The sequence below is a fragment of the Lepus europaeus genome, chromosome X, assembly GCF_033115175.1.
Source record: "Lepus europaeus isolate LE1 chromosome X, mLepTim1.pri, whole genome shotgun sequence".
NCBI lineage: Eukaryota > Metazoa > Chordata > Mammalia > Lagomorpha > Leporidae > Lepus > Lepus europaeus.
The window spans coordinates 134821690-134835093 of NC_084850.1; the positions used below are offsets into that span (position 1 = coordinate 134821690).

Below are 13404 nucleotides of genomic sequence, written 5' to 3' on the forward strand. Positions count from 1 at the left end.
CAGAAGTGTTTAAAGCAAGAAGTAGTAAGGTAAGCCTTCTGTCTTTCAAAAAATTGTGGGAATTTTTTTTTTATCATATTAACAGATGGAGGCAAAAGTGACTGATTTAAGCTTCGGCACATGTAATTTAAGTCCATATAAAAATCATTTTTTCGCAATGTCACCGGAGCTTGTTATCCTTATAAAATCTAAAGATAGAACTCAAAATCTCTTCTGAAGGTCTTTTCAATTATTATATATCAATAAAAAATAAAAATGAAAAATAGAATGCGTTCTCAGCGGGCTGCCTAAAGGCAGGAGGTTAACCTAACGATTTGAGTCTCTTCGGCCCTTTGATTCCTGGGATAGCGAAAATTTACAAGAAGTAGATGTGCTCTGTAAGCAACATAGGCTATGTGAAATGATAAATGAGATCTCCCTATTGGATAGAAAAATTATTTCATTTTGAATTTAAACAGCTTTGTCAGATATTTGTAAAATTTAAGACACTCCATGTTTTCATCTTTGTATCTTATTCTCCTAACCACCCTCCTAAAAACGTTGCTTCCAAAATGATACATCTTTGGAATTGAATTTATTTATGTATTTGACCTACGTTGGGATAAATGAAGAGGTTATATGGGGTATAAGACAATAGCATTGAAACAGAAGTCCAAAATGTTGATCCTTGTCCAACCTTCCTAATTATTTGACTCACCTAACTTCTTTTTTTTTTTATTTTTTTTTATTTATTTTTTATTTTTTTACAGGCAGAGTGGACAGTGAGAGAGAGAGACAGAGAGAAAGGTCTTCCTTTTGCCGTTGGTTCACCCTCCAATGACCGCTGCGGTAGGCGCGCTGCGGCCAGCACACCGCGCTGTTCCGATGGCAGGAGCCAGGTGCTTCTCCTGGTCTCCCATGGGGTGCAGGGCCCAACGACTTGGGCCATCCTCCACTGCACTCCCTGGCCACAGCAGAGAGCTGGCCTGGAAGAGGGGCAACCGGGACAGGATCGGTGCCCCGACCGGGACTAGAACCCGGTGTGCCGGCGCCGCAAGGCGGAGGATTAGCCTAGTGAGCCGCGACGCCGGCTGACTCACCTAACTTCTAAAAGAAGCCATTTCACCAGTAGGACAAGGGTGTTGGACTAGATATTTTCAAAGAGACTTCAGATTTTACAGAAAAATCTTATATTTTTATAAAGTCAGAATTCTGACAAAATGTTCACAAGCAATAGGATTTAAATGAAGCAAACAGATATCGGCAAGAAGTAACATGGACAAGACGCTTTTCTCCAGTGATGCTCACCTTCTCCTTTTTTTTTTTTTTCTTTAATCTTGTCCACCACAAGCCCATTATGTCCTCACATTTACATTAATGTATTATATTGCACATATTGAATCCAGCACATATTAGCTCTAGTTATTCCTTGGCCTCTAGTTAAACAGTCCAGTAACTCAAACAGGAGTGTGGGAGTAAATCCCAAATTCTAACAATACTCGCGTCACACGATTCATTTGCAGAGTTAGAGCCACTTCTACTTCCTTGTCTCCTACTTCGTCCAGTTATTTATCATGCATCCACTTGCCTAATTAGACTGGAACCAGGACAGGGGCCACATGTTGTTCAGCTCTGGGTCTTTAGGCCCAGCACAGTGACTGGCTCATTGAAAACCCTCCCAGGCAAATCATTAGATTCCTGCCGTTGAAATCTGCCAAGAAATGTGTGTTTCCTTAACGTGACATCTCCAGTTCTCCTTCCCCAAGGATTTTTCCTCTGATTTCAGAAAATGCCCACAATGAAGGAAAAGCCGACCCTGTCCCGGTTGCCCCTCTTCCAGGCCAGCTCTCTGCTGTGGCCAGGGAGTGCAGTGGAGGATGGCCCAAGTGCTTGGGCCCTGCACCCCAGGGGAGACCAGGAGAAGCACCTGGCTCCTGCCATCGGAACAGCGCGGTGCGCCGGCCGCAGCGCGCCTACCGCGGCGGCCATTGGAGGGTGAACCAACGGCAAAAGGAAGACCTTTCTCTCTGTCTCTCTCTCTCACTGTCTATCTCTGCTGTGGCCCGGGAGGCGGCCATCTTGGGAGTGAGAGGGTGGCCATCTTGGGAGTGAGACGGCGGCCATCTTGGGGGGTGAACCAACGGCAAAAGGAAGACCTTTCTCTCTGTCTCTCTCTCTCACTGTCCACTCTGCCTGTCAAAAAATAAAAAAAAAAAAAGTCTAAATCAGCCTGCTGTAGGACAAACCCTGTCCAATCAAAAACAATTGTTAGGACATTCCAGAGCCTGTAATATGCTATCCCCAGGAGCCAGAGATAGAAGAAATGCCTCTGGATCTAGGTCAGTTGTAGAATGAGAAGCCCATCATAGACTAGAAGGAAAACCCTAACAACAACCTGTTTTTTTTTTTTTTTCACCAGTGCTTGATGCCTGGGTATTCACCAGAGCAAACACCACCCAAGTTGGCCCAGAGGATTAGCTGAAGCAGCTGATACCCTGTTCTGCTTTTTATAACTCTCTCCCCAGCACCACGCTCTCTATATGTCCCATTTCATCAGGTCACATCAACTTAGGTCATGCCCAGTTCTGCATCTTGTACCCAAACAAATGCAGCACCGTGAGGCATAGTCCACGTTTCCTTAAAAAAACGAAGTAGGCATTAGGAAAAGTTTCCCGGTTCTTTTCGTAAGCAACGGCTTTGCCACGTTTTACAAATGAGTCAACCTCTTGCATTTCACAAGACGTTGGAGCTGTTGGCCGTTAGCACGTTGAGAGATTATTCAGATATAAGAATGACGTAAACAAGTGCATACGTAGATATACTCAGAGAGAGATGCATACACACACATTTTAGAGTTGTTAAATGAGGGTGTGATGTTGATGAGTCTACAAATGTGTGAAAATTATTTGCAAGGATTTTTTTTTTTTTGTAATGAAATTGAGAGAAGGGGAGATATTGCAAAAGACCTTTAAAATGTTAATAGTCACTCAATAAATTAAGTGCCTCTCATATACGGTATACCGGTTAGTAGCCCTTTAGAAAATGTTACAAAAGAGGCAAAACCCAAGTATCTTGGCCTCAAAGAGTTTTTATTATTTTAAAAGAATGCTGATTTTTTGAAATCTTTTTAATGCTAGTTTCTTTTTATCAACAATTATTGTATTTATTTATGGTGGAAAATTACAGCTACTAGACTATATTTTTCTGCTACCTGTTTTTGTAAATAAAATTTCACTGAAATACAGCCACACTCAATTGTTTGCATATTATCTATAGTTGATTTTGAGCTAAAAGGAGGCAGTTCGGCCAGCAAAATTTCCAGTAGCCACTGTTGATCCTTTCCGGAAAATACTTTCTGACATCTCCATCATTCATTCTTACAAGAATACTTGGAGATACATCTGGTGTTTCTCATTGTCAACGAAGGTAACTCAGCATTACAGGTTATGTAACTTAGTGACCGAATTTAGGTTTGATTTTATATGTATCTTATTCCAAAAATCCATGTTCTTATGCTATACTCACCTACAGACATCGCCAAAAATATAAGGCAGGAAAAAGGTAAGAGCCTTACAGAGTCACAGAGAAACTGACATTAGAGTTCAAAAAAAAAAAAAAAAAAAGACTATTTTGAGCCTGTTGTGGTGAAGATTTCGGAGAAGACCATGAGATAGAAAAGCAAAAATGGATCTCAGGAATTATTTTCCCCAAGCCCAAGCCAAATTAAAAAAGGTCGAAGTTGTATGTTTAGTTAGAAGCACAGTTGAGATTAGAATCAGGTCTCTACTCACCTAGCCCAGGGTGCGTATGCTGTCAGTGACCACGCTGAAGCAATTGATTTTTTTTTTATATGTGTAGTTAATTACAGAATGGCAGAAGTGTGGGAATGAGAAAAAAATGGAAATGTTTACATTATATTCATTGACGATGGAACTAAAAAGCCTTACTTTCTCTACTGAAGCCACCAAAAAACACATTTGTGTAGGTATTTATGCACTATCATCACCTACCTACTATTCTTTTTTTTTTTTTAGCACCAACATACACTTACATTTTAATTCCATTTTCCCCCAGACCTTTTACAGTATTTCTTTTTTTTTTTTAACTTTTATTTAATGAATATAAATTTCCAAAGTATAGCTTATGGGTTACAGAGGGGGGAAGCCATTGTAACCTACCTACTATTCGATCAGACATTTTTATTGTGGAGACTCAGGCTTATGCCATCGTGGGAATTTCCGGCACTGTCCACCAACAGAGTCAAATGATAAATAAAAAAAAAAAAAAACCACAAAAGTCAAGGGTTCATATGATTCTGCCCTACAGAATCAGGCAGCTTTCGGCCAACAGAGATACGGAGACGTGAACAGATGCGGCCCGTGGAGGCTTACCTGATACTGTACAGCACTTTGCCGTTTTTTGAAATCCGTAGCAATTTGTTGTCGGTGGTGACATCGTGGAAGTTGGCCCCCTTCTCATTGGCAAAGAACAGATCTGGTTTCCAGATGGAGTCTAGCATAGATGGGTCCAAGTCCAGGGAGTCGTCCGGGTACTCACTGTACGCCAGCCGTGAGTCATTCCATTGTTGTCTCAAAAAGATGTTCACTCGATAGTCCTACAGAAAAGTCACCCACAAGAGTCACTGATTGCCCACCTTGGCCTAAGCAGTCCATCTGCATTTCCCTCTCATCCGCACCAGTGGAGCACCAGTCGGAATCTTTGGTTTAAACCACACATCTGGGAGGAAGTCATACCAACCCAACCTTCTTTCGCTATGGAAAAGGTAACAATGCGTACACACGTCAGCTGCGATGGCCTTCGTGTTAAATAAAACCGATTCATTTTCCAAATCGGGTGTGAAATGATCTTTAGTGTCTTTCTGCTTAGGTGCTCTGGGCAGAAGGAAACCCACTCTGCCATTTTGGTAGTGAAAAATCTTACGAAATGGTGAAATGCTAGGGCAATATTTTTTTTTTCTTTCTTTCTTTCTTTTTTTTTTTTTTTGACAGGCAGAGTGGATAGTGAGAGAGAGACAGAGAGAAAGGTCTTCCTTTTGCCCTTGGTTCACCCTCCAATGGCCGCTGCGGCCGGCGCACCGCGCTGATCCGATGGCAGGAGCCAGGTGCTTCTCCTGGTCTCCCATGCGGGTGCAGAGCCCAAGGACTTGGGCCATCCTCCACTGCACTCCCTGGCCACAGCAGAGAGCTGGCCTGGAAGAGGGGCTACCGGGACAGGATCGGTGCCCTGACCGGGACTAGAACCCGGGGTGCCGGCGCCGCAAGGCGGAGGATTAGCCTGTTGAGCCACGGCGCCGGCCGCAATATTTTTTGTATCCATCAGCAAAAACCTTACGATTTTTCACATTGACAAAATAATTCCCTCGTAGCTACTTACTTTTGAAATTCTTAAATATTTCATCGTTCCTCTGAACGTGTTGTATCTATACTAGCCATATTCATGCTTCCACCAAACAGAATTTTTTTCATGTATTCTCAAGCTGAACACTTTCTGACAAAGGTGTTCTCCCTTGGAGAAGCCTCAGGTACAACGCAGGCATTCCCACTTGTTCTGAGAGTTTCCCTCTGGGCTAATTAGTCAGTCTGGGTTCATGACTCCTCTCCTGGATACCCCTATTCAAAGGTCTTTAGGTTCACAGAGGTGAGACTATGGCTTCCGAGTCAACAGTTGTCTGCTCTCGATAATTGTTGTTACTCGCAATGATATCTACTCATTTACTCTTATTGTCTTTTTAACTTTTTATCCTCATTTTTTTCTTCATGTCCGCATGTTTGGCAGCTGGATTCTGGTATTGCTTATCTCGCTATAATGATTTGTCCTGGCTTGCCTGAGATTCTCCTCAACCCCAGACAAACCAGGATGGTTGGCCACTCTACCAGGCCACAGGGGCTGTGAAGGGGCTGCGAAGATGACCTCAGGATGGCCAGTTAGAGTTAATCCTCTCAGGACCAAAAGGAAAAAAAAGAAATAGCTAAGTTGTAAAGATTCAGATGTATGGAAAAGAGCCTTCAAACAATCCCTTTTACCAACTTACTAAACTACTCGAATTCCTGCGACCGTACGAGCAGTCAGAATGGTGAGCAGGCTCATAGAATATTTTGGTCCTTGGGCCCTGCACCCCATGGGAGACCAGGAGAAGCACCTGGCTCCTGCCATCGGATCAGCGCGGTGCACCGGCCGCAGCATGCCTACCGTGGCGGCCATTGGAGGGTGAACCAACGGCAAAAGGAAGACCTTTCTCTCTGTCTCTCTCTCTCACTGTCCACTCTGTCAAAAAAAAAAAAAAAAAAAAAAAAAGAATATTTTGGAGCTAGAAGTTCTGGTAAAAGTATTCAATGTTGGAAAAAAAACAAGGCTAATAATCAAATAGTTATGAACTACTAATTAATCCTGGAAACCCAGATCATCAGGAAAGGCTAGGTTATTAAAAGAATATAATGAGCTTTTCCATTGCATAAACTTCTCTGCGGAAAAACTCGTTTGGGATTATATCAGATCTGCATAGCAAATTCTCAGACGCAAGAGGGTGCCGTTTGGGGTCTAGTCTTACTTTCACCCCATCCTCTGTGCTCACTGGATCCCCCAGGGAATGGGCCCAGGTAGTGGTAAAAAAAGCTATACTTTGGAAATTTATATTCATTAAATAAAAGTTTAATAAAAAAAAAAAACTCAAAATTTCCAATCACACAGCTTAGGAATTGTTCCAAGTGACCAGAGGGTTGTAACTAGAAAGAGATTATTATCATTACAGTGTCTCATTGGGAACTGGAGTTACTGGAAACTTTGGAGTGTTTTGTGAATAAAGAATGAGAATTGGCTGGCACCACGGCTCACTAGGCTAATCCTCCGCCTGCCCCGGGTTCTAGTCCCGGTCGGGGCGCTGGATTCTTTTCTGGTTAGCCCCTCTTCCGGGCCAGCTCTCTGCTGTGGCCCGGGAGTGCAGTGGAGGATGGCCCAAGTGCTTGGGCTCTGCACCCGCATGGGAGACCAGGAGAAGCACCTGGCTCCTGCCATTGGATCAGCGCGGTGCGCCGGCCGCAGCGCGCCTACCGTGGCGGCCATTGGAGGGTGAACCAACGGCAAAAGGAAAACCTTTCTCTGTCTCTCATTGTCCACTCTGCCTGTCAAAAAAAAAAAAAAAAGAAATTGTGAGAATCAAAGAAGGGGGCTATTAAGCATAGAACAATCCAATTTACATAGACGTATACATTAGATACAACACAGCTTGTCTAGTGTTTGACACTTAGCGTCTTTCCTTTTCCCGGAGTATGCCAGTTATCTTTAACAAGAGGTAGAGAAACTCTATGATGAGTGGAAATGACAGATGAGTGGTTAACTCCCTTAGGCCATTGGGAGGCCAGTGAACCTCCCCTTCCCCGAGAATTAATCTTAGAGCAGAAGAGACCATGAGAAACCAGAGAGCATCAGGCAGCAGAATTCCCTTTAGGACATCCTTGCAAACCTCCCTTGAATTAATTATTAATTAATTATTGAAAGACTCTAGAGACTATTGCATTAGTATCCTACACTAGGAAAGCAATGACCTTTACGAAAAGTGTCTCAATATCTTCATAGTGTTTTCTGGATTTCTATTTTGAGGATTATATGTAGAAATGATGAAATAGATATCAGAACTTTAAAAAAGAGCTTGAAGTCTATCTTATTTCAGTAGAATCGTTAAATGTCTAAAAGGTGACCTTAAAGTAATTCTGTTGTTTATAAGCAAAAGTAAGTGTGAAACTTAGAGGAAAATATTTTATACCACAGTTATAGCCAATATATGAAATAAGACCTTTATAGAGATTTTGGTGTTAAGTATTTATACTTTTTAATATATAGTAATTGAAATATACCCGCATTTTATTTACAATAATATACACAATTCTAAAATAAAAAGCCACTCTGAGAAATCAGGATGAAGAGAAACAGATCATTAAGAATAGAAAAGGATATGTAAGGATGAAGAGAAACAGATAACCCAAAAATAGATATTCTGGAGCTGCGGCTGCCTTATGCTTCCGATTCACTATCATTTTCAATGTAGGGTAAAAAATTTGACACACGGGAGTTATCTATTCCTATGCATCAGTTCTGTTTATTTACAAATATATTTATTTATTTTTAATTTTTTATTTTTATTTTTTGGACAGGCAGAGTGGACAGTGAGAGAGAGACAGAGAGAAAGGTCTTCCTTTTTGCTGTTGGTTCACCCTCCAAAAGCCACTGCAGCCGGCGCACCGCACTGATCCGATGGCAGGAGCCAGGTGCTTCTCCTGGTCTCCCATGGGGTGCAGAGCCCAAGCACTTGGGCCATCCTCCACTGCACTCCCTGGCCACAGCAGAGAGCTGGCCTGGAAGAGGGGCAACCGGGATAGAATCCAGCGCCCCAACCGGGACTAGAACCCGGTATGCCGGCGCCGCAAGGCGGAGGATTAGCCTAGTGAGCCGCGGCGCCGGCCTACAAATATATTTATTGTCTCACAATATCCCAAGCCACAAGAGGCTAGTTATATTGTTCTTTAGTCTTTCTTTGCCTTTATTTTTGCTTTTAGATTTCATGAATTATTAAAAGGGAAGTAAATATTGAGAAACATGCTTAAGTACATGTTCAGTTTTCTTTTCCACGGCCTTCTTTCTACAGGGATATTTTCTGCTTTCAATAAATGACATTTTCCCTTGAACCAAAATTTGTTTCCCTATTATTGACTATCTGGGTATCGGATTAGGAGTTGGAACTATTCAAATTCTATACATACATATATCTTTAATTTTTAAAAGTTATGTTTAAATCATTTAATCTTTATTATAGTCTTAGCACAAGTGATTTAATTACCTACATTCTATATTATTATTTCATGGCAAATTGAAAATTTTTCAAGTTTCACTTTTCCTGGTGCTTTCCAATGCTTTGCTTACCCTACAGATTGTTTCCTTAAATTGAATTATCTTTTTAGAAATTGAATTATCTTTTTAGAAATTGAATTATCTTGACACTATTATATTTGCATTCGCATTTGTACACAGAGATCGTCACTCTATCTCCTAATACTTTTATTAAACTATACCATGACTCTTTTATTTTTGTATACATACACTGTGCAATCCAATTATATCACAAAGGTATCAAAGACAAGCATGTGCTTCGTTCCCTACACTGTCCATGTGACACTTGTGTTTTGCCTCTGGCTATACTGCAGTAAAGTTTTTATAATCTCGAGTCTGTGCTAGCTTTAATGTGGAAAGCTGGCCCTGAGCTTGAGATCATGGAACAGTTTTTTTTTATGAAAAGCTCAGGATTTAACATTACATTGCTAATTTAGAGACCAAGGTTACCTTATATATCAGTTGTTTTTTTTTTTTGTTTTTGTTTTTTTTTTTTTTACAGGCAGAGTGTATAGTGAGAGAGAGAGACAGAGAGAAAGGTCTTCCTTTTGCCGTTGGTTCACCCTCCAATGGCCGCTGCGGCCAGCGCATCTCGCTGATCCGAAGCCAGGAGCCAGGTGCTTCTCCTGGTCTCCCATGCGGGTGCAGGGCCCAAGCACTTGGACCATCCTCCACTGCCTTCCCGGGCCACAGCAGAGAGCTGGCCTGGAAGAGGGGCAACCGGGACAGGATCGGTGCCCCGACCGGGACTAGAACCCGGTGTGCCGGCGCCGCAAGGCGGAGGATTAGCCTGTTAAGCCACGGCGCCGGCCTATATATCAGTTTTTTAAAATGCCGGGCTTCTGGTAGATTCCTGATTCTTACCTATGTAGTCAGAAGTACGATACGTGAGCTTCTTCTTATGACTTGCTTACGTAGCCATAGAATGAAAAGCAGCTCAGAGTATCATGTCGGTGGTTTGAACCCGACACACATACTAATAAAAGATGATCTCACTTCTTAACCAAGTTCCTCGGGAACGTGACTTCACCCTATTGCGGTCACCAGTAGAGCCTGTGGACGTTACCTTTGGAGGCAGAGTCTGGGAGAAGCAGAATTGTGTTCTCAGAGTGGACACATTTGATATGCTCTCAGCTGCTGAGGAGAGGCTAAGGGTCTACGGCTGTGGCATAGGCACAAGTTCAGCATCCACAGGTCCACATCACACGCTTTGCCCTCATTTCCTCCCAGGTATCATCTGGAAGCTGGGAAGAGACCATCTCTCCTGCGTGTGTGTTGGCCTCGCTTTGGAGAGAGCTGCATGCTCGTGGTGTGCACGCGCCCTTGATCTTTTACTGACATTGCTAATCTTCTCGAACTAGGCCTTTACAACTAGAAAAGGAGGATTGCAAATACACTCCCCCTTCCTGTGAATTCTCTTGGCGTCAGCAACTAAGGAAAGGGGCAGAGAAAGAAAAAGAAATTCCTTACTGCTCTTGTAACCCTTCGTGACCGTACAAAATTCTTCACATAGGGTCAACTAGTAATGACTACTGAGTTATCCCCTGTCTCCCTGTCTCTTAATGAAAAAATGTATATTTTTGAATAATGCATATCATCCTAATGAGCCATAAAAATATTCCTTAATCTAGCAGAAATATACTCTGCCCTGTGTGTACATATCTTATCCTCACCTATCAAAGGAGTAAGATTGGCCGGCGCCGCGGCTCACTAGGCTAATCCTCTGCCTTGCGGCGCCGGCACACCGGGTTCTAGTCCCGGTCGGGGCACCGATCCTGTCCCGGTTGCCCCTTTTCCAGGCCAGCTCTCTGCTGTGGCCAGGGAGTGCAGTGGAGGATGGCCCAAGTGTTTGGGCCCTGCACCCCATGGGAGACCAGGAGAAGCACCTGGCTCCTGCCATCGGATCAGCGCGGTGCGCCGGCCGCAGCGCGCCTACCGCGGCGGCCATTGGAGGGTGAACCAACGGCAAAAAGGAGGACCTTTCTCTCTGTCTCTCTCTCTCACTGTCCACTCTGCCTGTCAAAAAAAAAAAAAAAAAAGGAGTAAGATTGTTATTAGCTCTCTGTGAGCTTGCAGCCTGTGGACTGATAGCACCAATGGTACACCACTAGGATTTCATTCACCAGAAGGGGAGCAGATCAGATAGCACCAAACTAGAGTCACACTGAGTTCCTGAAACAGGTCACCATTGCCCCTCATCTAGAAGCAATTTCCCAAAACCGAATCTTTCAATAATGCTTATCCATATAATGGGATGAGAGTGAGGTATGAGGCGAGAGAGAAAAATAAACATGTTTAGAAAAAAAACTCAAAATTCTTAGGCATTATTATTGGGGAAAATTCATTCCAGAAAATGTAGATAAACAAAACTAGTGTCCCCAGAAAACAATGTGAATCGAAGTTTCTCAGTGACCTCATCCTTATGTACGAAAGCTAGGGGTTCTGACTCCAACTGAAGACAATTCTGGGCAGAATTTGGTTCTATTTATTTTGTTTGACCATTTCTTCTAAGTCACTTTTCCTAAAAAAAAAAAAAATTAGTAAACGTATGGATGGTAAAATGTTACAGTTTTGGTAAAGGAAGCTTGGGCTATGATGATATACTGAGTGTGCAACGGACTGAATGTTTATGTGCTACCTCCACCCTGAATTTCTTTTTTTTTTTTTATTTATTTATTTTTTTTTTTATTTTTGACTGGCAGAGTGGACAGTGAGAGAGAGAGACAGAGAGAAAGGTCTTCCTTTTGCCGTTGGTTCACCCTCCAATGGCCGCCGCGGTAGCGCGCTGCAGCCGGCGCACCGCGCTGTTCCGATGGCAGGAGCCAGGTGCTTCTCCTGGTCTCCCATGGGGTGCAGGGCCCAAGCACTTGGGCCATCCTCCACTGCACTCCCTGGCCACAGCAGAGAGCTGGCCTGGAAGAGGGGCAACCGGGACAGGATCGGTGCCCCGACCGGGACTAGAACCCGGTGTGCCGGCGCCGCAAGGCGGAGGATTAGCCTGTTGAGCCACGGCGCCGGCCTCCACCCTGAATGTCTATGTGGAAACTCCAACCTCCATTGTGAGTGAGATTCCTGGCATTATAAAAGGGGCCCCCGTGAAGTTTCCAGCCTATGAGATACAAGGAGAAGCCAGCAGTCTTCAACTCAAATAAAATCCTCACCAGAACCAGACCTAGCTGGCATAGGGTACATTGTCATAGAGGCTGTCTGGCTCTCAAAGTCTTAAGTATTTACTTTCTGACTTTTTTACAGAAAAAGTTTGCTCATCCCCATCCTTGATCGTCATGGGGGATTTCTTCTTTGATGTAAGCATGGCTGAGTTTAAACATATTTTTTGTCGTTTCACATAAAATCCATAGTTGAAGAAAATTAAAAAAAAAATATTTTTTCAAAGCCAAAGGAAGTTCATCATGACACCAAAAAGCTAAAATAGTCAAAAGAAGCACAAACACACATCACTTTTCTAACCATGCGACTCAACCGCTCTGTGTCACACAGCGGGACAGGCAGGCTGTCGATGTTACCCTTGAGCAACGCGTTCCCAATTTTCTGATAGGAAATGCGACAAAGGGTATTTAATAAAAAGCGCATTTATTAAATACCTTCTGCAGGTTTTAAGGACAGAGGAAAACCAAGAATATATCCATAGGTCCCATTTCATCTTCCTACACGTTCGGCTTTTTTCTTGCATTCATGAACATTGACAAGGTGTGCATTTACATTTTTTTGATTGAGAGTAAGATGCGATGAGGAGATTTAATCAAAGCAACTCGGGAGTTTGATTAATGCAATCAGCATTAGGGTCGTGCAAACATTGTCATCGAACGCCATCGTGCAAAGCTGCTGACAGTGATCTGGGTTATGGGAGGCTTTCCCCTCTCTTATTAAGATAAAAAATCAAGAGAAAAGAGACAGAAGCTGAATGCCAAGTCAGAGTTGTCTTACTCTTTGCATGTTTAGCTTTTCTTGTGAATCTTTCCATAAGCCTATCAAAACGATCTTATGTAGGTAAAATCCTTAATGTATTATATCTGGTCAAATCCCTAAAGCCTCGTTTCTTGACAATGCTATTTCAGAATAATATTAAAATGAGAAGCAGAGTTGGATTTTGTCTAATTTCTCCAGTGTAAAGGAGTGACAAATTGTAAATGACTTCTACGGCCACTGTGATGCTTAGTCAGACAATAATATGGACGTGTACTTTACAGAGACATGCAAATTGGAACCAGCCAATGGATTCAGGACTTAAATTGTACTGGGGCCAAGAAAAATATTTTACTCAAAAAAGCAATCTCCATACTATAGACTACTATTCTGTAGGGTAAAACTAATGATCTCAGTAAGTTGTTTTGCAGTCAACATGACCATGACATTTATAAGGAATCTTGGTTGGTTTTATAGTATCTGAGATCTTTTTCACATACATGAAAGATGCTTAAATGTAATCTATGATGGGTTTTTAGTTTTGTCTATTTCTTTTAAAAAATGCATATGATATAATTGCTATGGACTTGGGACTACTTT

General features: G+C 42.6%; 1 protein-coding gene across 1 annotated transcript in view; it reads right to left on the reverse strand.

Moving 5' to 3' along the window:
- LOC133752893 (glycine receptor subunit alpha-2-like) overlaps positions 1 to 13404 on the reverse strand; it is a 69141-nt gene that overhangs the window by 14719 nt on the left and 41018 nt on the right. Inside the window, exon 4 of the mRNA XM_062183158.1 lies at positions 4371 to 4594. Coding sequence (XP_062039142.1) covers positions 4371 to 4594 — 224 coding nt within the window. The remainder of the gene's footprint in view (positions 1 to 4370; positions 4595 to 13404) is intronic.